The sequence below is a fragment of the Triticum aestivum genome, chromosome 2B, assembly GCF_018294505.1.
Source record: "Triticum aestivum cultivar Chinese Spring chromosome 2B, IWGSC CS RefSeq v2.1, whole genome shotgun sequence".
NCBI lineage: Eukaryota > Viridiplantae > Streptophyta > Magnoliopsida > Poales > Poaceae > Triticum > Triticum aestivum.
In genome coordinates, this window is record NC_057798.1 from 786,142,911 (window position 1) to 786,167,970 (window position 25,060).

General features: G+C 47.4%; 1 protein-coding gene and 1 pseudogene across 1 annotated transcript; one reads left to right on the top strand and one right to left on the bottom strand.

Moving 5' to 3' along the window:
- Positions 1-3,469: 3,469 nt before the first annotated feature.
- LOC123047855 (uncharacterized) lies at positions 3,470-3,605 on the bottom strand (annotated as a pseudogene).
- A 15,567-nt stretch (positions 3,606-19,172) lies between these two features.
- LOC123039664 (auxin-responsive protein IAA14-like) lies at positions 19,173-19,843 on the top strand. The gene is made up of 2 exons (XM_044462728.1): positions 19,173-19,277; positions 19,388-19,843. Exons 1-2 carry the CDS (start codon positions 19,173-19,175, stop codon positions 19,727-19,729), a joined length of 447 nt encoding a protein of 148 aa, XP_044318663.1. The 3' UTR covers positions 19,730-19,843.
- Positions 19,844-25,060: the final 5,217 nt, after the last annotated feature.

Below are 25,060 nucleotides of genomic sequence, written 5' to 3' on the forward strand. Positions count from 1 at the left end.
TCTGAAGCCCAAGCCCTTCTGAAAACTTGAGATATCTAAGGATTCACTTCACTGCAGTCCAATGAGTGGTTCTGGGTGTATGCAAGTATTGGCAGACCTTATTTACTGAATAGGAATATCAGGACGTGTAAGTGTTAAATACTGTAAAGCACCTACAACACTTCTATAATTTGTTGCATCTTCTGACCCAAGTGCTTCTCCACTTTCAACTGTAAGCTTCTCTGAGGTAGAGATTGGTGTACTTACTGGCTTGCAATGTTCCAATCCTACTCTTCTAAGAATATCAGTAGTATCTTTTTCTTGAGAGAGAAGTATACCATCTTTAATTTTCTTTACCTCTATACCCAGAAAATAGTGAAGGTCACCCAAGTCTTTGAGAGCAAATTCTAGCTTCAGATCCTTAAGTAAGCAGGTAGTGGCATCTGAGCTTGAGCTGGCAACAATTATATCATCAACATAGACAAGCACAAAGATAGTGGTATTTCCTTTGTTATAATAGAATAAAGAAGTATCTGCCTTAGATGGTGTGAACTCAAGATTTTGTAACTGCATGCTTAACCTGGAATACCAAGCTCTTGGGACTTGTTTCAAACCATACAGAGCTTTATCCAAGTTACATACATACTGTGGTGTGCTTTTATTCTCATATGCTGGTGGTTGCCACATGAACACTTCTTCCTCAAGAACACCATGAAGAAACACGTTCTGGACATCTAGCTGTCTTAAACTCCAACCTCTGGAAATTGCAATAGATAAGACAAGTCGAATAGTAGCTGACTTAACAACAGGGCTAAAGGTATCTTCATAATCAATTCCAAACCTCTGTTTAAACCCTTTTGCAACTAATCTTGCCTTATACCTGTCTATGCTTCCATCGGACTTTCTTTTTATCTTGTAACCCATTTACAATCAATAATGTTGTTCCCATGTTTTGGTGGTACTAAATGCCAAGTCTTATTTCTCATAAGTGCATTATACTCATTATCCATAGCTTCCTTCCACTCCTTATTAGCAAGAGCATCATGCAAGTGAATTGGTTCACGGGTAGTGGTAAGAAAAGCACGTTTGAGTTTGTCATACCTTATTGTACCATCATTGTACTATTTTTCCTTGACAATACCTGACTGAGACCTTGTATTTCGGAGAAAAGGTGTAGAGGACACAGGAGCAGCTGCTGTGGTAGATGGCACATGCGATCCAGACGAGACAGAATCAGCCACAGAAGATCCAATCCTCTCGTGATCCAAGGCAATCAGCAGGCCAGCCGGCTCCTGATCCAAGGCAGATCTGACCTCAGGTGTGCGGTCGGCCGCGTACCTGCGATCTGCCTGGGCCTGCAGAGACGCGGCGGTGGGCGACTTGGCCGCGCACCCGCGGTCCGCCTGGACCCGCCGAGACGTGGCAGCGGGCGACTAGGCTGCCTCTCCCGCACCTGGGTTGGTGCGCCTGTCGTCGCATGGGCGCGTGGGTGCGGTTGGACCGGTGGGATCCACCCGGTCGGCGCTGTCGGCCACCAGCCTGCATGTGGTCACGCGCACGGGTGGAGAATCCGCCTGGGATCTTGCACCGTCAGCGGAGGCAGGCCTGGCAGGCGAATCTGCCTAGGATCCGCCACTGTCAGCCGGATCAGCATGAGTTTCCGTGCCTGCCTTGTTTGTTTCCTCATACATAAAATGACACCCTGAATTAGAATATGTATCAGCAGAATTGGAATTTTCTTTGGATTTTTGTACATGATCAGGTTTAGTTAATGCGTCCCCGTGATCATAGTCTAGTAGAAGTGCAATTTCAGCATGAAGCAAGGCGCCGGTGTTGGGATGAAGTTTGGAAAACGAAAAGACAGTTTCATCAAAAACAACATCTCGAGATATATAGATGCATCCAGTGGCAATTTCAAGGCACTTATAGCCTTTGTGAAGGTTGCTATAGCCAAGGAAGACACATTGTGTGGACCGAAACTCAAGCTTGTGGTGATTGTAAGGGCGCAAATTAGGATAGCAAGCACATCCAAAAGTTTTGAGATAGTTATAATCAGGTTTTTGCTTGTACAATCGCTCTAAAGGGGTAGAGTTGCCAATGACTCTACTGGGAAGGCGATTAATAAGATAAGTGGCGGTGATAAAAGCTTCATCCCAATATTTGAGAGGCATGGATGCATGAGCTAACAGAGAGAGGCCAACTTCAACGATGTGGTGGTGTTTGCGCTCTGCAGAGCCATTCTGTTGATGAGCATGAGGACAAGATACATGATGGGCTATCCCAATGCTATGGAAAAAAGAGTTGAGTTTCTCATACTCCCCTCCCCAGTCACTTTGGACTGAAAGAATTTTCCTATCAAATTGTCGCTGAACAAGTTTCTGAAATTCTTGGAAGATAGAGAAAACTTCAGATTTGTATGTAAGCAAATATATCCAAGTGAACTTGTTATAATCATCAATAAAACTGACATAATATTTCTTTCTACCAAAGGAATCTCTAGCATGACCCCATACATCACTGAAAATAAGTTCTAACGGAGCATGAGACACACTAGTTGACTTGGGATAAGGAAGCTGATGACTCTTGGCACATTGACAAGCTTCACACACAGACTCATTATTTTGACTACGGGACAAAAGAAGTTTGTATTTATTGACTATTTGTTTGACGATGACCGAAGATGGATGCCCTAATCGTTGATGCCACCGTGCCAAAGAAGGCTTGATGACGGAGTAGACTTGATGCTTGCAACCTAGTGCTCCGGATGGAATTGGGTAGAGCCCTCCAACGCATCTACCATGATGAAGGAGTTACCTCGTTGCCCGATCCTTAATGAAAAAATAAAGAGGGTGAGTCTCAAAGAAGACATTATTGTCAGTGGCTAAATGAGAAATGGAGGCAAGGTTCTTGTTAGCTTGTGGAACAAGAAGCACATCTCTAAGGACTAGATCACGTTTAAGTGCATGGGAATTAATAGAACCTTGACCGATGTGACAAATATCCATACCTCCACCGCTTGCGGTGTGAATGTGGTCATTGTCGTGGTAGCGCTCACGAAGGGCAAGCTGTTCGAGCTCATTGGTCACGTGGTCCGTCGCGCTGGAGTCAATGTACTAGACACCCTCACCGCCTTGTTCACGCATGGCAGCAACAACATGGCGGGTGTCAGGCACATAGTCCTCGTCGAATCGATGCCAGTAGTCGATATCCTCGTGGCAGACTTTTTGCAAAGCTGGCAGCTATCACCTCCCACGTGGGGAAGGACGACGGCCGTTGTTGTTGTTGAAGCCCCCGCCATCGCTGATGTTGTAGCCGCCCCCGCCGTTGGAGCCAGAGCCCCCACCAGAGCAAGCGTCGTCGCCCTGGGGAGCACCGCGTCCACGCCCGCCACCGCGTTGCCCCTGGTGATCACGGCCACGGCCGCGGCCACGCGAGGCAGAGTTGACGGAGGATTGCCAAAGATCACCGCCATGCAGGAGGGTGAGGCGGGCGTCGAAACTGAGCAGCTGGCTGTAGAGCTCCTGGACGGTGATGGTCTCCACCCTGGCGGCGAGCGCAGAGACCACCGGGTTGTATTCCATGTCCAGGCCGGCAAGGATTTTGGAGACGATCTCCGGATCAAAGAGCGCCACAACAGTGCTTGCGACTTCATCGGTGAGGCTTTTGATCTTGCCAAGGTAGTCAGACATGGACATGTTACCTTTCTTGAGGTTGGTGAGCTCGATGCGAGTATTGATCACTTGAGCTTGGCTTTGAGCAGCAAACATGGCGTCGATGCTGCGCCACACCTCGGCTGGCGTCTGGAGCATGGTGACCTGTGCAAGAATTTCATGGGAAAAGGAACCCATCAAGTATCCTTGAAGTTGTTGCTGCCGTGCATACCAGAGGGATCTCGCAAAGTTGACGACTTGTTCTTCTTTGCCGTCCTTGGTGATGGTGAGAGTGGCCGGCAGTGGCGGGCCCTTCTCGTCGAGGTGGTGCTCCATCTATGTGCCTCTAATCTGAGGCAGCACGATGGCCTTCCAGAGGAGGAAGTTGCCCCTCGTAAGCTTCTCTTGTGGTGGGGATCCGAGGGAGGTGGTGTTGGTGGAGGTGGAAGACGAGGCAAAGGTGGAACATGAGGCAGTGGTAAGTGCACCCATGGTGCTTGGAGGCATGGCAGTAGCGGTGGTGGACATGATCTCGGTCGCGGAGGTAGCTGGATGCAATCTCTTTCGATCTAATGAGGAAGAGGCTCTGTTACCATGTTCAATTCATGCACCAGCCAACTCATCCAAAAGTCCGGACTGATGGAGGGAGGTGGATAATATATTTCAATAACCTCTTCTTCATCGTTTCCATCGACGGTTTTTATGTTAGGATCAACTTCCTTATTATTCTCCCCTTCTTCCTGATTACCTTGAGCATCTTCATAAAACGGTTCTTCTTTGCCATCACAATCGTTAAGAAGATCTTCATCTTCTTGAGTTTGGCATTGACTGTTTCTTTTCTTCATGGCTTGTTCTTCTTCATACCGTGCAGGTCCCTTCTGATCCTATGTACGTTTACCACTTATAGTATTGATTACATTAGAACAAACAAGATTATCTTAATCAAGTTGGGCGAGAATTAAAGATTGAGTTTCTGCAATTTGCGAGCATTGAGTTCCAATCATGCAAGAGTGTCTATCTATTTTTTTCATGACATGATCTAAACCATTTAATCCTTAAGAAAGGTAAGATATAACCTTTTTGTTTTGCTAGAGACATCCCCTCAAGTCTTTACTGAAACCTTGTTGATGATGTTTGAATTTATTCATCGCCTCGTTGAGTTCCTCCTTATGGTGATAAATATTAAAGAGATATATTATTTCTTGTTTAACTTGGTCAATGGGTTTACCTTTTTCTTGGGTTACCTTTTCGAAATATTGAAAACTCAGTGAAAACCACATAAAAACCCTCTTATAAAAGTGAAAAAATATTGAGCCATCAGAGGTCAGCGACGAGGACCAGACGATGGGGGATGCTTCCACTGACGTGCTAGTGCCATGCCAGGGCAGCCGCACTTGAATGTCGTCATGGCGGAAGAGCAGCAAACACGATATGTGTTGGTGTTTCGGCCCGCACGGGACAAGCAACACTACAACCTCCTGTTCCTCAACGAGCATCGGCTTGCGGAGGTGCAAATTGCCGACGAGCAGGCAAACAAAACTATTGTCGCAGCCATGGTCACGGACGATTCAAGCTTCCAAGATGAGAAGCGGGCATTGTACCAGTCCATGCAGTTGGCCTGCGAGGTCTATCACGAGAGATATGGCGGCTGCACGTCCTACGGGTGGAGAGATACACCATGTTCATGGAGATCGATGCGGTGCAGGACGAAGAGGAGATCTACGCTTGCCATGCCATGTGCCAATTGACAGTTTCATCACTCGAATTATTTTTTCATGGGTTCTACCAATTAGCATGACATATTTTCCTTAAGTAAGATTCAACACACACGATATTCGATTCGGTTTTGTAATAACTAAATTACTTCTTTATCCAAATGACTAATCTTTTCTTTAACACACTAGTAGAAATTACAGATCTAGTCCTGGTTCCAGAGGGCCTTTAGTCCCGGTTCTGGAACCGGGACAAAAAGGTCGGGACTAAAGCCCAAAACCTTTGGTTCGCTTACGAACCGGGATAGAAGGGTCTCCATGTGGCCACTGCAGGGCACCCAGGCAAGAGGACGTTTAGTCCCAGTTGGTAACACCAACCGGGACCAAAAGGCCGCCACGCGTTAGCAGCTCGCAGGCGCTGGGGTTTTTGATTTTTTCTGAAAGAGGGGGGGGGTTAGGGGTTTTGGAGGGTTAAATTAGGGGTTTCATATTGTGTTAGCTAGCTAATAGAGAGAAGTGACCTCTCGTTCTTCGTGCTTGGTGATAACCCACAAGTATAGGGGATCGCAACAGTTTTCGAGGGTAGAGTATTCAACCCAAATTTGTTGATTCGACACAAGGGGAGCCAAAGAATATTCTCAAGTATTGGCTGTTGAGTTGTCAATTCAACCACACCTGAAAGACTCAATATCTGCAGCAAAGTATTTAGTAGCAAAGTAGTATGGAAGTAACGATAACGATGTCAAAAGTAACAGTAGCAGTTTTGTAACAATCGTAACAGTGGCAACAGAAAAGTAACTTAGCAAAGAACAATATGTGAAAAGCTCATAGGCAATGGATCAGTGATGGATAATTATGTCGGATGTAATTCATCATGCAACAGTTATAACATAGGGTGACACGGAACTAGCTCCAGTCCATCAATGTAATCTAGGCATGTATTCCGAATATAGTCATATGTGCTTATGGAAAAGAACTTGCATGACATCTTTTGTACTACCCTCCCGTGGCAGCGGGGTCCTATTGGAAACTAAGGGATATTAAGGCCTCCTTTTAATAGAGTACCGGACCAAAGAATTAGCACTTAGTGAATACATGAGAACTAGCTCCAGTCCATCAATGTAATGTAGGCATGTATTCCGAATATAGTCATATGTGCTTATGGAAAAGAACTTGCATGACATCTTTTGTCCTACCCTTCTGTGGCAGCGGGGTCCTATTGGAAACTAAGGGATATTAAGGCCTCCTTTTAATAGAGTACCGGACCAAAGCATTAGCACTGAATACATGAACTCCTCAGAGTATGGTCATCACCGGGAGTGGTCCAGATTATTGTCACTTCGGGGTTGCCAGATCATAACACATAGTAGGTGACTATTGACTTGCAAGATAGGATCAAGAACTCACATATATTCATGACAACATAATAGGTTCAGATCTGAAATCATGGCACTCGGGCCCTAGTGACAAGCATTAAGCATGGCAAAGACATAGCAACATCAATCTTAGAACATAATGGATACTAGGGATCAAACCCTAACAAAACTAACTCGATTACATGGTAAATCTCATCCAACCCATCACCATCCAGCAAGCCTACGATGGGATTACTCATGCACGGCGGTGAGCATCATGAAATTGGTGATGGAGGATGGTTGATGATGATGATGGCGATGGATTCCCCTCTCCAGAGCCCCGAACGGACTCCAGATCAGCCCTCCCGAGGAAGATTAGGGCTTGGCGGCGGCTCCGTATCATAAAACGCGATGAATCCTTCTCTCCTATTTTTTTCTCTCCGAAAGTGAATATATGGAGTCGGGGTTGAGGTCGGTGGAGTTCCAGGGGGCCCATGAGGCAGGGGCGCGCCCCAAGGGGGCCGCGCCCTACACCCTCGTGGACAGGGTGTGGGCCCCCTGATGCTGATTCTTTCGCCAATATTTTTTATTAATTCCAAAATGTGTCTCCGTGGATTTTCAGGTCATTTCGAGAACTTTTATTTCTGCACAAAAATAACACCACGGCAATTCTGCTAAAAATAGCGTCAGTTCAGGTTAGTTCCATTCAAATCATGCAAGTTAGAGTCCAAAACAAGGGCAAAAGTGTTTGAAAAAGTAGATACGTTGGAAACGTATCAACTCCCCCAAGCTTAAACCTTTGCTTGTCCTCAAGCAATTCAGTTGACAAACTGAAAGTGATAAAGAAAAACTTTTACAAACTCTATTTGATCTTGTTGTTGCAAATATGTAAAGCCAGCATTCAGGTTTTCAGCAAAGATTATGAACTAACCATATTCACAAAAACATTTAGGTCTCATGTTTACTCATATCAATAGCATAATCAACTAGCGAGCAATAATAATAAATCTCGGATGAGAACACTTTCTCAAAACAATCATAATATGATATAACAAGATGGTATATCGCCAGCCCTTTCTCAAATGAACTCGGTGGCGCCGGATAGATCAAATAGGCGGGGCCAAGTTTGACTTTAGGTTTAGGACATATGTGGAAATGAAAAAGTGCTTGAGGACTTTTGGAGCATATCACTAAGAATTTTGAGCAAGTAAGCCATTAAGAAACACCTCATCCCCTTTTAATAGTATTGGCTTTTCATATGGACTCCATGTGATCTTGGATCACTAAAATGAAGATGTAGAGTCTTGAGATTTTGCCAATATGTGTCCTTCGCATTTTGAGGGGTCCACTGTTGGGGAACGTTGCAGAAAATAAAAATTTTCCTACGGTTTCACCAAGGTCCATCTATGAGTTCATCTAAGCAACGAGTGATAGGAGTGCATCTACATACCTTTGTAGATCGCGAGCGGAAGCGTTCAAGAGAACGGGGATGATGGAGTCGTACTCGCCGTGATCCAAATAACCGATGACCAAGTGCCGAACGGACAACACCTCCGCGTTGAACACACATACGGAGCGGATGACGTCTCCTCCTTCTTGATCCAGCAAGGGGAAATGAGAGGTTGATGAAGATCCAGCAGCACGATGGCATGGTGGTGGATGCAGCAGAGTTCCGGCAGGGCTTCGCCAAGCAACTACGGGAGGAGGAGGTGTAGCAAGGGCAGAGGGAGGCGCCAAAACTTTAGGTGCGGCTGCCCTCCCTCCCCCTCCTTTATATAGGCCCCCAGGGGGGGCGCCGGCCCTAGAGATGGGATCTCTAGGGGGGCGGCGGCCAAGGCGGGTGGAGTGCCCCCCAAGGCAAGTGGAGACGCCCCCTCCCCTAGGGTTCCCAACCCTAGGCGTAGAGGGGGGCCCAGGGGGGCGCACCAGCCCACCAGGGGCTGGTTCCCCTCCCACTTCAGCCCATGGGGCCCTCCGAAATAGGTGGCCCCACCCGATGGACCCCCGGGACCCTTCCGGTGGCCCCGGTACAATACCGGTGACCCCCAAAACTTGCTCGGTGGCCGAAACTTCACTTCCTATATATAATTCTTTACCTCCGGACCATTCCGGAACTCCTCGTGACGTCCAGGATCTCATCCGGGACTCCAAACAACTTTTGGTTTGCTGCATACTCATATTCATACAACCCTAGCGTCACCGAACCTTAAGTGTGTAGACCCTACGGGTTCGGGAGACACGTAGACATGACCGAGATGGCTCTCCGGTCAATAACCAACAGCGGGATCTGGATACCCATGTTGGCTCCCACATGCTCCTCGATGATCTCATCGGATGACCCACGACGTCGAGGATTCAATCAACCCCGTATACAATTCCCTTTGTCAAACGGTACGTTACTTGCATGAGACTCGATCGTCGGTATCCCAATACCTCGTTCAGTCTCGTTACCGGCAAGTCACTTTACTCGTACCGTAATGCATGATCCCGTGACTAGACACTTGGTCACTTTGAGCTCATTATGATGATGCATTACCGAGTGGGCCCAGAGATACCTCTCCGTCATACGAAGTGACAAATCCCAGTCTCGATCCGTGTCAACCCAACAGATACTTTCGGAGATACCTGTAGTGCACCTTTATAGTTACCCAGTTATGTTGTGACGTTTGGTACACCCAAAGCACTCCTACGGGATCCGGGAGTTACACGATCTCATGGTCTAAGGAAAAGATACTTGACATTGGAAAAGCTCTAGCAAAACGAACTACATGATCTTGTGCTATGCTTAGGATTGGGTCTTGTCCATCACATCATTCTCCTAATGATGTGATCCTGTTATCAATGACATCTAATGTCCATAGTCAGGAAACCATGACTATCTGTTGATCAACGAGCTAGTCAACTAGAGGCTTACTAGGGACATATTATGGTCTATGTATTCACACATGCATTACGATTTCCGGATAATACAATTATAGCATGAATAAAGACAATTATCATGAACAAGGGAATATAATAATAATCCTTTTATTATTGCCTCTAGGGCATATTTCCAACAGTCTCCCACTTGCACTAGAGTCAATAATCTAGTTACATTGTGATGAATCGAACACCCATAGAGTTCTTGTGTTGATCATGTTTTGCTCGTGAAAGAGGTTTAGTCAACGGATCTGCGACATTCAGATCTGTATGTACTTTGCAAATATCTATGTCTCCATCTTGAAAATTTTCATGGATGGAGTTGAAATGACGCTTGATGTGCCTGGTCTTCTTGTGAAACCTGGGCTCCTTGGCAAGGGCAATAGCTCCAGTGTTGTCACAGAAGAGTTTGATCGGCCCCGATGCATTGGGTATGACTCCTAGGTCGGTGATGAACTCCTTCACCCAAATTGCTTCATGCGCTGCCTCCGAGGCTGCCATGTACTCCGCTTCACATGTAGATCCCGCCATGACGCTCTGCTTGCAGCTGCACCAGCTTACTGCTCCACCATTCAACATATACACGTATCCGGTTTGTGACTTGGAGTCATCCAGATCTGTGTCGAAGCTAGCATCGACGTAACCCTTTACGGCGAGCTCTTTGTCACCTCCGTAAACGAGAAACATGTCCTTTGTCCTTTTCAGGTACTTCAGGATATTCTTGACCGCTGTCTAGTGTTCCTTGCCGGGATTACTTTGGTACCTTCCTACCAAACTTACGGCAAGGTTTACATCAGGTCTGGTACGCAACATGGCATACATAATAGATCCTATGGCTGAAGCATAGGGGATGACACTCATCTCTTCTTTATCTTTTGCCGTGGTCGGGCATTGAGCCGTGCTCAATCTCACACCTTGCAATACAGGCAAGAACCCTTTCTTGGACTGATCCATTTTGAACTTCTTCAAAATCTTATCAAGGTATGTGCTTTGTAAAAGACCTATGAGGCGTCTCGATCTATCCCTATAGATCTTGATGCCTAATATGTAAGCAGCTTCTCCAAGGTCCTTCATTGAAAAACACTTGTTCAAGTAGGCCTTAATGCTGTCCAAAAGTTCTATATCATTTCCCATCAAAAGTATGTCATCTACATATAATATGAGAAATGCTACAGAGCTCCCACTCACTTTCTTGTAAACGCAGGCTTCTCCATAAGTCTGCATAAACCCAAACACTTTGATCATCTCATCAAAGCGAATGTTCCAACTCCGAGATGCTTGCACCAGCCCATAAATGGATCGCTGGAGCTTGCATACTTTGTTAGCATTCTTAGGATCGACAAAACCTTCTGGCTGCATCATATACAGTTCTTCCTTAAGATGTCCGTTAAGGAATGTTGTTTTGATGTCCATCTGCCATATCTCATAATCATAGTATGCGGCAATTGCTAACATGATTCGGATGGACTTCAGCTTTGCTACGGGAGAGAAAGTCTCATCGTAGTCAACCCCTTGAACTTGCCGACAACCCTTAGCGACAAGTCAAACTTTATAGATGGTAATATTACCATCCGCGTCCGTCTTCTTCGTAAAGATCCATTTGTTTTCTATCGCTCGCCGATCATCGGGCAAGTCTGTCAAAGTACATACTTTGTTTTCATACATGGATTCTATCTCGGATTGCATGGCTTCAAGCCATTTGTTGGAATCTGGGCCCGCCATCGCTTTTTCATAGTTCGAAGGTTCACCGTTGTCTAACAACATGATTTCCAGGACAGGGTTACCATACCACTCTGGTGTGGAACGTGTCCTTGTGGACCTACAAAGTTCAGTAGCAACTTGATCCGAAGTACCTTGATCATCATCATTAATTTCCTCTCCAGTCGGCGTAGGCACCACAGGAACATTTTCCTGAGCTGCACTATTCCGGTTCAAGAGGTAGTACTTCATCGAGTTCTACTTTCCTCCCACTTACTCCTTTCGAGAGAAACTCTTTTTCCAGAAAGGATCCGTTCTTGGCAACAAAGATCTTGCCCTCAGATCTTAAGTAGAAGGTATACCCAATGGTTTCCTTAGGGTATCCTATGAAGACGCATTTTTCCGACTTGGGTTCGAGCTTTTTAGGTTGAAGTTTCTTGACATAAGCATCGCATCCCCAAACTTTTAGAAACGACAGCTTAGGTTTCTTCCCAAACCATAATTCATACGGTGTCGTCTCAACGGATTTAGACGGAGCCTTATTTAAAGTGAATGTAGCTGTCTCTAGAGTGTATCCCCAAAATGATAGCGGTAAATCGGTAAGAGACATCATAGATCACACCATATCCAATAGAGTGCGATTACGACGTTCGGACACACCGTTATGCTGAGGTGTTCCAGGCGGTGTGAGTTGTGAAACGATTCCACATTTCCTTAAGTATGTACCAAATTCGTGACTTAAATATTCTCCTCCACGATCTGATCGTCGGAACTTTATCTTTCGGTCACGTTGATTCTCTACCTCATTCTGAAATTCCTTGAACTTTTCAAAGGTCTCAGATTTGTCAACGCTCATTGGACCGCACATATCGGTATGTATGATTTCCAATAAGTTGGTTGCTCGCTCCATTGTTCCGGAGAACGGAGTCTTGGTCATTTTGCCCATGAGGCATGGTTCGCATGTGTCAAATGATTCATAATCGAGAGACTCTAAAAGTCCATCAGCATGGAGCTTCTTCATGCGCTTGACACCAATGTGACCAAGGCGGCAGTGCCACAAGTATGTGGGACTATCGTTATCAACTTTACATCTTTTGGTATTGACACTATGAATATGTGTAACATTACGTTCGAGATTCATTAAGAATAAACCATTGACCACCGGGGCATGACCATAAAACATATCTCTCATAAAAATGGAACAACCATTATTCTCGGATTTAAATGAGTAGCCATCTCGTATCAAACGAGATCCAGATACAATGTTCATGCTCAAACTTGGCACTAAATAACAATTATTGAGGTTTAAAACTAATCCCATAGGTAAATGTAGAGGTAGCGTGCCGACGGCGATCACATCGACCTTGGAACCATTCCCGACGCGCATCGTCACCTCGTCCTTCGCCAGTCTCCGCTTATTCTGCAGCTCCTACTGTGAGTTACAAATATGAGCAACAACACCGGTATCAAATACCCAGGAGTTACTACGAGTACTGGTAAGATACACATCAATTACATGTATATCAAATATCCTTTAGTGTTGCCGGCCTTCTTGTCCGCTAAATATTTGGGGCAGTTCCGCTTCCAGTGACCCTTCCCTTTGCAATAAAAGCACTCAGTCTCAGGCTTGGGTCCATTCTTTGACTTCTTCCCAGCAACTGGCTTACCGGGTGCGGCAACATCCTTGCTGTCCTTCTTGAAGTTCTTCTTACCCTTGCCCTTCTTGAACTTGGTGGTTTTATTGACCATCAACACTTGATGTTCTTTCTTGATTTCTACCTCTGCTGACTTCAGCATTGAAAATACTTCAGGAATAGTTTTCACCATCCCCTGCATATTGTAGTTCATCACAAAGCTCTTGTAGCTCGGTGGGAGCGACTGAAGGATTCTGTCAATGACCGCCTCGTCCTGAAGGTTAATGTCCAGCTGGGACAGGCGGTTGTGTAACCCAGACATTTTGAGTATGTGCTCACTGACAGAACTATTTTCCTCCATCTTACAACTATAGAACTTGTGGGAGACTTCATATCTCTCGACTCGGGCATGAGCTTGAAAACCATTTTCAGCTCCTCGAACATCTCATATGCTCCGTGTTGCTCAAAATGCTTTTGGAGCCCCGGTTCTAAGCTGTAAAGCAGGCCGCACTGAATGAGGGAGTAATCATCAACACGTGACTGCCAAGCGTTCATAACGTCTTGGTTCTCTGGGATGGGTGCTTCACCTAGCGGTCCTTCTAGGACATATGCTTTCTTGGCAGCTATGAGGATGATCCTCAGGTTCCGGACCCAGTCCGTATAGTTGCTGACATCATCTTTCAGCTTGGTTTTCTCTAGGAACGCGTTGAAGTTCATGTTGACATGAGCGTTGGCCATTTGATCTGCAAGACATATTTGCAAAGGTTTTAGACTAAGTTCATGATAATTAAGTTCATCTAATCAAATTATTTATGAACTCCCACTCAGATTAGACATCCCTCTAGTCATCTAAGTGTTACACGATCCGAGTCGACTAGGCCGTGTCCGATCATCACGTGAGACGGACTAGTCATCATCGGTGAACATCTCCATGTTGATCGTATCTTCCATACGACTCATGTTCGACCTTTCGGTCTCTGTGTTCCGAGGCCATATCTGTACATGCTAGGCTCGTCAAGTTAACCCTAAGTGTTTTGCATGTGTAAAACTGTCTTACACCCGTTGTATGTGAATGTAAGAATCTATCACACCCGATCATCACGTGGTGCTTCGAAACGACGAACTTTAGCAACGGCGCACAGTTAGGGGAGAACACTTTCTTGAAATTGTTATAAGGGATCATCTTATTTACTACCGTCGTTCTAAGTAAACAAGATGCATAAACATAATAAACATCACATGCAATTATATAATAGTGACATGATATGGCCAATATCATATAGCTCCTTTGATCTCCATCTTCGGGGCTCCATGATCATCTTCGTCACCGGCATGACACCATGATCTCCATCATCATGATCTCCATCATCGTGTCTTCATGAAGTTGTCACGCCAATGACTACTTCTACTTCTATGGCTAACGCGTTTAGCAATAAAGTAAAGTAATTTACATGGCGTTCTTCAATGACACGCAGGTCATACATAAATAAAGACAACTCCTATGGCTCCTGCCGGTTGTCATACTCATTGACATGCAGGTCGTGATTCCTATTACAAGAATATGATCTCATACATCACAATATATCATTCATCATTCATCACAACTTTTGGCCATATGATATCACAAAACAATTGCTGCAAAAACAAGTTAGACATCCTCTAATTGTTGTTGCATCTTTTACGTGGCTGCAATTGGGTTCTAGCAAGAACGTTTTCTTACCTACGAATAACCACAACGTGATTTTGTCAACTTCTATTTACCCTTCATAAGGACCCTTTTCATCGAATTCGCTCCAACTAAAGTGGGAGAGACAGACACCCGCTAGCCACCTTATGCAACTAGTGCATGTCAGTCGGTGGAACCTGTCTCACGTAAGCGTACATGTAAGGTCGGTCCAGGCCGCTTCATCCCACAATACCGCTGAAGCAAAATAAGACTAGTAGCGGCAAGCAAGTTGACAAGATCTACGCCCACAACAGATTTGTGTTCTACTCGTGCAATAGAGAACTACGCATAGACCTAGCTCATGATGCCACTGTTGGGGAATGTTGCAGAAAATAAAAAAAATCCTACGGTTTCACCAAGGTCCATCTATGAGTTCATCTAAGCAATGAGTGATAGGAGTGCATCTACATACCTTTGTAGATCGCGAGCGGAAGCGTTCAAGAGAACGGGGATGATGGAGTCGTACTCGCCGTGATCCAAATCACCGATGACCAAGTGCCGAACGGACAGCCCCTCCGCGTTCAACACATGTATGGAGCGGATGACGTCTCCTACTTCTTGATCCAGCAAGGGGAAATGAGAGGTTGATAAAGATCCAGCAGCACGACGGCGTGGTGGTGGATGCAGCAGAGTTCCGGCAGGGCTTCGCCAAGCAACTACGGGAGGAGGAGGTGTAGCAAGGGGAGAGGGAGGCGCCAAAACTTTAGGTGCGGCTGCCCTCCCTCCCCTCCTCCTTTATATAGGCCCCCAGGGGGGGTGCCGGCCCTAGAGATGGGATCTCTAGGGGCGGCGGCGGCCAAGGGGGGTGGAGTGCCCCCCAAGGCAAGTGGAGGCGCCCCCTCCCCTAGGGTTCCCAACCCTAGGCGCAGAGGGGGGCCCAGGGGGGTGGCGCACTAGCCCACAAGGGGCTGGTTCCCCTCCCACTTCAGCCCATGGGGCCCTCCGGGATAGGTGGCCCCACCCGGTGGACCCCCGGGATCCTTCCGGTGGTCCCGGTACAATACCGGTGACCCCCGAAACTTTCCTGGTGGCCGAAACTGCACTTCCTATATATAATTATTTACCTCCGGACCATTCCGGAACTCCTCGTGACATCCGGGATCTCATCCGGGACTCCGAACAACTTTCGGTTTGCTGCATACTCATATTCATACAACCCTAGCGTCACCGAACCTTAAGTGTGTAGACCCTACGGGTTCGGGAGACACGTAGACATGACCGAGACGGCTCTCCGGTCAATAACCAACAGCGGGATCTGGATACCCATGTTGGCTCCCACATGCTCCTCGATGATCTCATCGGATGAACCACGATGTCGAGGATTCAATCAACCCCGTATACAATTCCCTTTGTCAAACGGTACGTTACTTGCCCGAGACTCGATCGTCGGTATCCCAATACCTCGTTCAGTCTCGTTACCGGCAAGTCACTTTACTCGTACCGTAATGCATGATCCCGTGACCAGACACTTGGTCACTTTGAGCTCATTATGATGATGCATTACCGAGTGGGCCCAAAGATACCTCTCCGTCATACGGAGTGACAAATCCCAGTCTCGATCCGTGTCAACCCAACAGATACTTTCGGAGATACCTGTAGTGCACCTTTATAGTCACCCAGTTACATTGCGACGTTTGGTACACCCAAAGCACTCCTACGGTATCCGGGAGTTACACGATCTCATGGTCTAAGGAACAGATACTTGACATTGGAAAAGCTCTAGCAAAACGAACTACACGATCTTGTGCTATGGTTAGGATTGGGTCTTGTCCATCACGTCATTCTCCTAATGATGTGATCCCATTATCAATGACATCTAGTGTCCATAGTCAGGAAACGATGACTATCTGTTGATCAACGAGCTAGTCAACTAGAGGCTTAATAGGGACATATTATGGTCTATGTATTCACACGTGCATTACGATTTCCGGATAATACAATTATAGCATGAATAAAGACAATTATCGTGAACAAGGAAATATAATAATAATCCTTTTATTATTGCCTCTAGGGCATATTTCCAACATCCACATCTCTAGTCCATGCCATGCCAATCAATGAACTTTCTGAAATGATCATCTTGAAAGAGTATTAGTTCAATGAGCTATATGTTGTTAAGAATTACCAAAACCACCCAGGGAATAGTTGCACTTTCAGGTTGTCGTAGTACCTTTGTGGTCCCATCTTGGTTCTATCCATCCTCTTTGGTACTCTGGGTGAAAACCTTCGACTGCTTTGGCAAGCATGCGGCGGCGATGTATGATGTCGTTACCTTCTTAGGAGTATGGGTGGCTATCTATCGTGGTAGCGAATCTCCTGCGCTTCTCCTCGCTGGCATTCTAGCGGCATTTGCTAGTGCATTCGTGTGTGTGTGTGTGTGTGTGTGTGTGTGTGTGTGTGTGTTTTGCGTCTTTAGTTTGTTTTGTCGTGTTCTCCTTGTTTTACTAGCTTTTGACGGTTACTACAACACCAATGTACCATAGTTCAGCTAATTGGCTTTATAATATAGAGCGGGGCAGGAGCATGTTTCATGTATCCGCCAGGCAGCTGGGGGTGGAGGCACCATCAGCCGCCGCAGAGAATCTGCCCTGAGTCGGTCCATTACTCCCGGCACCGCCTGTCTACCGGGGTGCAGATACAACCCCCGGGCGGGCCACCGCGGCTATCACCTCCCTCGTTGTCCCCCCGGACACGACTGCCCCACCCGTCACTGTGCCATCCCTGTCCTCGCGAGCACTGAACCACCGGCCAGCGCCTCTCTCGCTATATATGCGAGGGCATGCATGCAAACTTTTTTTTTTTGAACCGAGGAACGTAGAACAATTGTTCTACGGTAATTTTCATTCAAAATAAAGTAAAGTTATGTACATCCAAAAGAAAACAAAACAAAAAAGTAAACACTAAGGCCACCTAACAATACCAGCTCTAGGTATATCCATGAAGAATTAAGCTAGTTTATCTGCAATCCAACCCTTGAATGCATGTCTGTGTTTTTCTTTAGCTCTCACAACTACCATCTTAAGATCATTCCTGAGCAAAATTCTCCAACCTTGCACAGAAGGGTTTTGAGCTTTGAAGATTTTGGAGTTCCTCTACATCCAAATATGCCAGCAGCCCATGATGACTATGCTCATTCCAAATTGCTTGGGGAGGTGATTTAGCAAGAGAGTTATCTCATCAAAAGCATTAGTGCCTCTCTCCCAATGGAATCCAGCATGATAGCGCGAATGGGCAGTCCCAAAAAAGATGAAGACTGCTCTCCTCACAACAACAGTTGCAGATTTCACAGTTATAGTTGGGCAGATGGAAGTTCTTTCTCAAAAGAAGATTTCTGACATTTACTCTGTCATGCAGAATCAACCACACAAAGATCTTGTATCTCAGCATTTCAGCACTTTTCCATATATTCTTGAAAATTGGTGGTGGAGCTAACTCTTTCTTTTGGAGATGCTTGTACATTTTGATAGAAGAATATCCATCCTTATTTCTATTCCATGGGTAGCACCATCTATCCAGTGAGTTATTCAGCTGTGCAGCCTGCATAAGAGCAGTTTCATCTTGGAACTGCTGATGAGCTTGAACTAAGAGAGGTGTGAAGAAATGTTCAGAGAGATCATCCAAGTCTCTGAGTACGCAAACTAAACAAACCACATAACGAAAAAAAGGATATTCTTTTATAAAGAGAGCTTCCTCTCTGATTTCATTTAATAAAAACCATAATGTCTTTATCTAATTATCTTGCAAGCAGCAGGAGCAAAAGTTTAAAAAAAAATTGAACTTGCCACCATCACACTCTCGGACTGGGCGCCGTCGGTTTGTTGAGCCGAAAGTCAGCATGGAGCCGGTCGGTGTGTGGAAGCGTGAGAGCCACGGAGGAGATAGAGGCAGGCAGCGACTGTCTATTCAGCCCACTGCACGGCCCAGGCGAGCACACGTACTGACGTAGTACGTACATATATGATGATGGATGGAAATTGTTGGTGGCTCCCCTCCCCTCCCCGGCCCACCTGAATTTCTATTTCATAACGAGGGCCAAAACGCCCGGATGGATCTCTTTTCTCTGCATGCATGTTCCCAGCCTCCTTCTCCTTCTTCTTCTCCACGCAGAGCCGTGGCGCCCAGCTGCATGCATGCCATTCTCGGCTCAGCAACCAGATATCGCCATGACTGGGCTGCCATTCTCGGCTCAGCAAGCGCATGACACCGCTTGTCCATTCTCTGCAGCGAGCATGTGAGGGTGAGGGTGAGGAAGAGGGAGGGCAGGACAGGAAACGGCCGCGCGCGTTCCTCCGGTTATATTATACTCCCTCCGTCCGGAAATACTTGTCATCAAAATGGATAAAAGGGGATGTATCTAAACATATTTTAGTTTTAGATACATCTCTTTTTATCCATTTTGATGACAAGTATTTTCGGACGGAGGGAGTATATGCAGCAGCTCACAGCCCAGATCTCAGGCGGTATTCATTCCTCCCACCTGGCGCCGGCGACTACCCTCGATGGAATCGGTGAGCTCCGGCGACGGCTATCCCCAGCTACGGACGACCGTCGGCCAGCGCCGGCTCCGTCGGCACGGCGCCGATCCTCGCCCGCGACCCTCGACGGTATGTGTTCTGCTCACCTTCCTAAGCAAGAAGAAGGATGCCAGCCCCGTTCGCCGTAGGCTGGCCATTACTCTCCCCATTTCCGACCTCTTGTTTTGGGAAATCTGCAGGCCATCCACCCGAGCCCATCCATGGAGGGAGAGGCCGTTGACGCCGAGCTGCGGCTCGGCCCTCCGCGCAGCGGCGGCGCGTCGGCGGAGAGCAAGTACGTCAAGGTGAGCGTGGAAGGAGCCCGGTACCAGCGGAAGGTGGACCTGATGGCTTACGGAGGGCACGCGGAGCTCAGGGCGGCGCTCCTGGGCTTGGCTGGCCAGATGCTGGACTTGGTCGTCGCCTACAAGGACGAGGACGGCGACATCTTGCTCGCCGGCGACCTCCCCTGGGACATGTTCGTCCCCGACTGCAGGAGCATCAGGATTATGAGACGGTCGACGACGGTGACAAGCAGCTAGAGCAGCAACGTAACATCTCCGTGTCGTGTCAGTCTCAGTCGTTGCCGTTGGTGTTTTTCTTAGCTGCGTTTATGTTGGCGAAATTTCTACTACATCTTGCTTGGTGCTGTTGCACGATAGTGTCCGTCATGTCGTCCTCTGCGCTCTTCGATCTCTTGGGTCGGTCGATCACAGAGAAGAATCGTCTCTTCGATTCACCAAAGTTAAGTTAAATAGAGCATCTGTTAGCTCATGATTTTGTCATGCCTGTGGATGCATCTACAGGTGACTGAAGGAGGGCGAGTTCAGACTCTGAAGCTCTAAACTCGCAGCAGCCTGTTGGAGTCGACGTGTGTGTGTGCGTACTTGTAAACGTGTGTGACATAGGGAGGACAACGAAGGTGAATTGTGTGATCCGATCTCCTCCCCCCTCTCCCACGTCAGCTCCTCACCGACGACCCAGAGCTAGCACGACAGTTCAGGCGACTACTTCATCAAGCCGCCCTAAACACGTACGGCTTCCCATGGTTTGAAGGGGATACGCCGCGCACCTTGCCGGAGCCTACATGGAGCTGGGTCACCATCGTGGCACTGTACATGGACGTACGGCCTCACTGCGATGTGGCTGCAAGCATATCGTCAGACGCATCCCGGCATGACATGGCACACATTCAGAGCAGCGGTAGAAGAGGAGGTTGACACTGAAGAATTTGAGGTGCGGATGTTCAGTTACGACGGACAGGCAGCCTACAGGAATAGCGCCAGTAATTCGAAACATCAATGTACCATTTGCTGTCTTTGGATCCAACGCTGAGCTCGAAATTCAACATCCAGCTACAAGGCATCAGAATAATGGATCTTCCACCGACTTCGAGTTGGACGCATATGAGCTGCATCGAATGGAGGTTGCTAATGATATCTGGACCGCGGCCTTGGTCACAGTCGAGCGATCTAACAAGGAAAATGCAGCACATGTTCCACCCAACATTCAGAAAGTGCTTACTGAATTTGACGACGTGTTCACCGAGCCCTCAGCCTTGCCGTCGTGTCGCCAATATGACAACGGGATCAATCTGGTGCCCGACACCACTCCCATCTACACCAAGCCTTACTGCTACTCAGCAGCGCAAAAGGATGCGATTGAGAAACAGGTGCACGACCTCGCGCATGGTCCACTGTGCATCTTCTGTTCCGAGGAGCTCGAGACTAGCTATAGACCACCTACATGCTAGCTGTGTCTTCTCGCGGATCACTTGGCATGAGATCCTTTCTTGGTGTCGACTATTTACACCACCCATGCTAGACTCCACCACTTTCTTCGACTGGTGGCTTCAGGCCACGGCGGCTTACCCGGACAGCCTTAGGAGAGGCCTCAACTCCATCATCGCACTCACCGCATGGCCTATCTGGAAGCACCGGAACGCGGCCATCTTCGACGGCACCCAGCCCTTCACTGATGACCTTGTGCAGCTGATCAAGGACGACGCGGGCCGGTGGGCCAAGGCCGGTGATAGAGGTCTAGATAGAATCATCCCTGTAACCTAATCACTACGATTTGAGGCTGAGCACCCTCCTCCGCTGTTCGCTTTGCACCCTCTTGGACGCCATTTAGCGCACGTTCAAGAGGGCTGCACCCTGTACTCTCCTTTTCCAACTATCAATGAAATGATAGGCTGTTCAGCGTATTCACGAAAAAGAATCAGGTGCACGACATGCTGAACTCCCTAGCGCGGCGGTTTTTGACGACCCGCCCATCCGCAGGTCCGCGTGGTCTAGGGCTTTGACCGGCAGTGAGAGAGGTTTGACCATGGTGGATTCCTCTTGATTTGTGTCACGATACGATCACGGTGAGATGCCAGACCAAGTTTGAACGCGTGCGTTCACAGGATACCCTCCCGTCGGCTTGAAGTGGGGGGGGGGGGGGGGGGGGGGCTAGCATCCTATGTCCCGACCCTTTCCGCGGGACTGTCCGGTTTGTGAGGCAGGTGCCACATCCAAGCCATGCATAGGGTATTTAAACATCGCACCAACCTTGTATACAGTGGCGGAGCTTGAAAGGAAAAGTTGGGCGGGCCAGACTAAAGAAGATCACAATTTTTTTTTCAAATTCGCCATCATCAGGGCATGTTAAAAGACCGATCTAGCAGATATGTGCCGAAATACTTGTAGTTGGGGGAACTTGTACTAGTTTCCGCCAACTACAAGTATATCGGTACAGAGGGAGCATATAATATGTACAACACGTGTAATAAAGTACAGTTCAACCATCAAGCACTATTAAATTATTTGCAAGAAGCTTCACCATTTCGAGAAAGCTTGGAATGTAAGCCACTTAACAACCGCAAATTACACATTCAGCCACAAACGGTTTCTTGGCACTTTCTCCTTGCCCTTCACAACTATAATATTCTCTGTGTGGCATGGTTGTTTCAGTAAGGCATGACAACTAGTGACTGCATTGTTGTGTGGTGAGCATGGTCCAGATCCTATGTGGGTCAAGAATGCACAATGTTTTCGACGAACCCTCTTCCAACTGTCAAATTCATATACCGTGAGGACATGAGAACCACCTCGCGTATTCTTTTGTTACTGGAGACAAAACAATATAGACAATACGCACAATTTTTGTCCTCTAAATACTCTAGACATGATGAAAAATCACCAAACCAACTATAGAATTTGGGGGAAGATTTCTACATGCTAGCTACCTGGGGCTGTGTGCCCGTGTGTGAAGTGCGATGCGGCAGGGGGCTAATTCATGTGTGCGCCAACACAGAACATGGATGGGGATCTCGCTCAGGTCATGCGCCAGCCATTGAGTTGGAGAACAGCCAGCCGCAAGATTAGATGGCCGGCAGCACGCACAACATTGGTCGGTGGACGATGAGCTCTGGTGGGCAGCGCTCTGGTGGACGGTGCTCCCTCCCTGTCCACGGCGGTCAGTGCCGGCGGCGTGGCTACATGCTGAGACGAGAGGAAATTGGGGAAGATGCGTGACTGCCTACGCGTGCGGGAGACGAGAGGCGTGACTGCCTACGCGTGCGGGAGACGAGAGGAAAGGATGGGGATGATGTGCCGTGTGTGGGCTGGGCTAAGACGACATGTAGGTAAAAAAAAAAGAGGCCAAATTCCTGGGCGGGCCATGGCCCGGATCGGCCCCTACACAGCTCCGCCCCTGCTTGTATACATATCTTTGGACCACATGCAGATGGGAGTAGTGTTCAAGCCCTTCCTCGCGCGGTTATCGACGACACGCCCATGGGCCTGCATGGTCTATCATTTTTACAGACAACGAGAGGGTTTTGACCATGGTGGACTCCTCTTGGTTTATGTCGCGATAGGTCATGGTGAGATGTAAGGCCACGTTTGAGCACATGCGTTGACGGAATTCCCTCCGGCTCGAAGTGGGGGGACCAACACCCTACGTCCAGAACCTTTCCGTGGGACTGTCCGGTTTGTGAGACAGGTGCCACATCAAAGTTTGCATTGCGTATTTAAATATTGCAGCACCCTTTCAAAAATATCTTTGTGCGACATGCAGGTGACGTGGTATTCTGACACTCCCTCATGCGGTTTTCAATGACGCGCCCATCCGTGAGCCCACTTGGTCTATCCCTTTGACAGACGGTGAGAGGGGTCTGACCATGGTGGATTGCTCTTGGTTTGAGTCACGGTTGGTCATCGTGAGAGGCTAAAGCAAGTTTGAGCGTATGCATTCACCTGATTCCCTCCCTCCGGTTGGCTTGAAGTGGTGGTGGAGGGGAGGGGGGGACTGACACCCTATGTACCGAACCTTTTCGCTGCATACTGTCGCGTGGGTCATAAGAATTTTCTTGTGGTCCTGTACAACTTGTAACACACAAATAGGATAGTGCAAATGGAATCACTACTTTTACGAAGAAAACCTAGCGGTAGGTGTTTCCATGCTTACTGAACAAGAGATTCATCAAATCGCGTTAAGGTTCGGAACAACTTGTCATTTTGCATGAGATCCTAATATGGGTACACAACGGGTCTGAAGAGTACAATGCAATACCCCACAACTTTAAAGTGTCAAAATCTTATATTTACTAATTGGATGCCTCATACAAGCCTCCATGTTTTCCATAAGCACGTATGACTATATTCGGAATACATGCCTACATTATATTGATGAACTGGACCTAGTTCTGTGTCACTCTATGTTATAACTGTTGCATTATGAATGTCGTCCGACATAATTATCCATCATTGATCCATTGCCTGCGAGCTCGTTTCATATTGATCTTTGTTAAGTTACTCTTCCGTTGCCACAGTTACAATTGCTACAAAACTGCTACTGTTACTTTTGCCACCGTTATCGCACTTCCATACTAATTTGTTGCTAAATACTTTGCTGCAGATATTAAGTCTTTCAGGTGTGGTTGAATTGACAACTCAGCTGCTAATACTTGAGAATATTCTTTGGCTCCCCTTGTGTCGAATCAATAAATTTGGGTTGAATACTCTACCTCAAAAACTGTTGCAATCCCCTATACTTGTGGGTTATCAGTAGGGGTCGACAAGCTTGCGCTCATCGAACGCCGACTTGATACGCATCCAGTACATGTCGACGTTCTGGTTCGCGCCGGTGACTGGGTCCATGCTAACGGTGTTCCATGCTTCGGCGAGGCACTCATCTTCTTTGGACATCCACTTGACGCGTGGCTCGCCCGTCCTGGCATTGCCCCCCTTCTTCTTTTTCCCTTTCCTTGTCGGTGCCGGCTCCGGCTCCATCTCCTCCTCCTCCTCCTCCCCCTCAGCGTCATCGAGCTCGTCCTCCATGTCGACGCCTGTGCCCATTGTGCCGTCTTGCGCGTGAAACCCAGGGTAGGAGGCGGCGGCGACTGATACATCTCCAACGTATCTATAAATTTTTTATTATTCCATGTTGTTATATTATTATTCTTGGATGTTTTATAATAATTTTATAGCAACTTTATATCATTTTTGGGACTAACCTATTGGCATAGTACCAGTTGCTATTTTCTTCTTGTTTTTTACATCGCGGGAAATCAATACCAAACGGAGTCCAAACACAGTGGAACTTTTTGTGGAATTTTTTGGACCAGAAGACATCCAGTGGGCCAAAGAAGTATCGAAGAGGGGGCTCGAGGTGAGCACAAGACACCAGGGCGCGCCTGAAGGCCCAGGCACGCCCTGATGGGTTGTGCCCTCCTGGGTGGGCTTCCGCACCGCCTCTTTGCTCTATAAATACCCCAATATTTCAAAAACCCTAGGGAAGTCGACGAAAATCAACTCCAGCCGCCGCAAGTTCCAAAACCACCAGATCCAATCTAGAAACCATCACAGAGGGGTTCATCATCCTCATTG

Bases quoted from the DNA above. Each gene is read 5' to 3' on its own strand.
- LOC123039664 (XM_044462728.1), top strand. From the start codon at position 19,173: ATGGAATCGGTGAGCTCCGGCGACGGCTATCCCCAGCTACGGACGACC. The intron at 19,278-19,387 runs GTATGTGTTCTG...GGAAATCTGCAG, and splicing joins CTCGCCCGCGACCCTCGACG to GCCATCCACCCGAGCCCATC.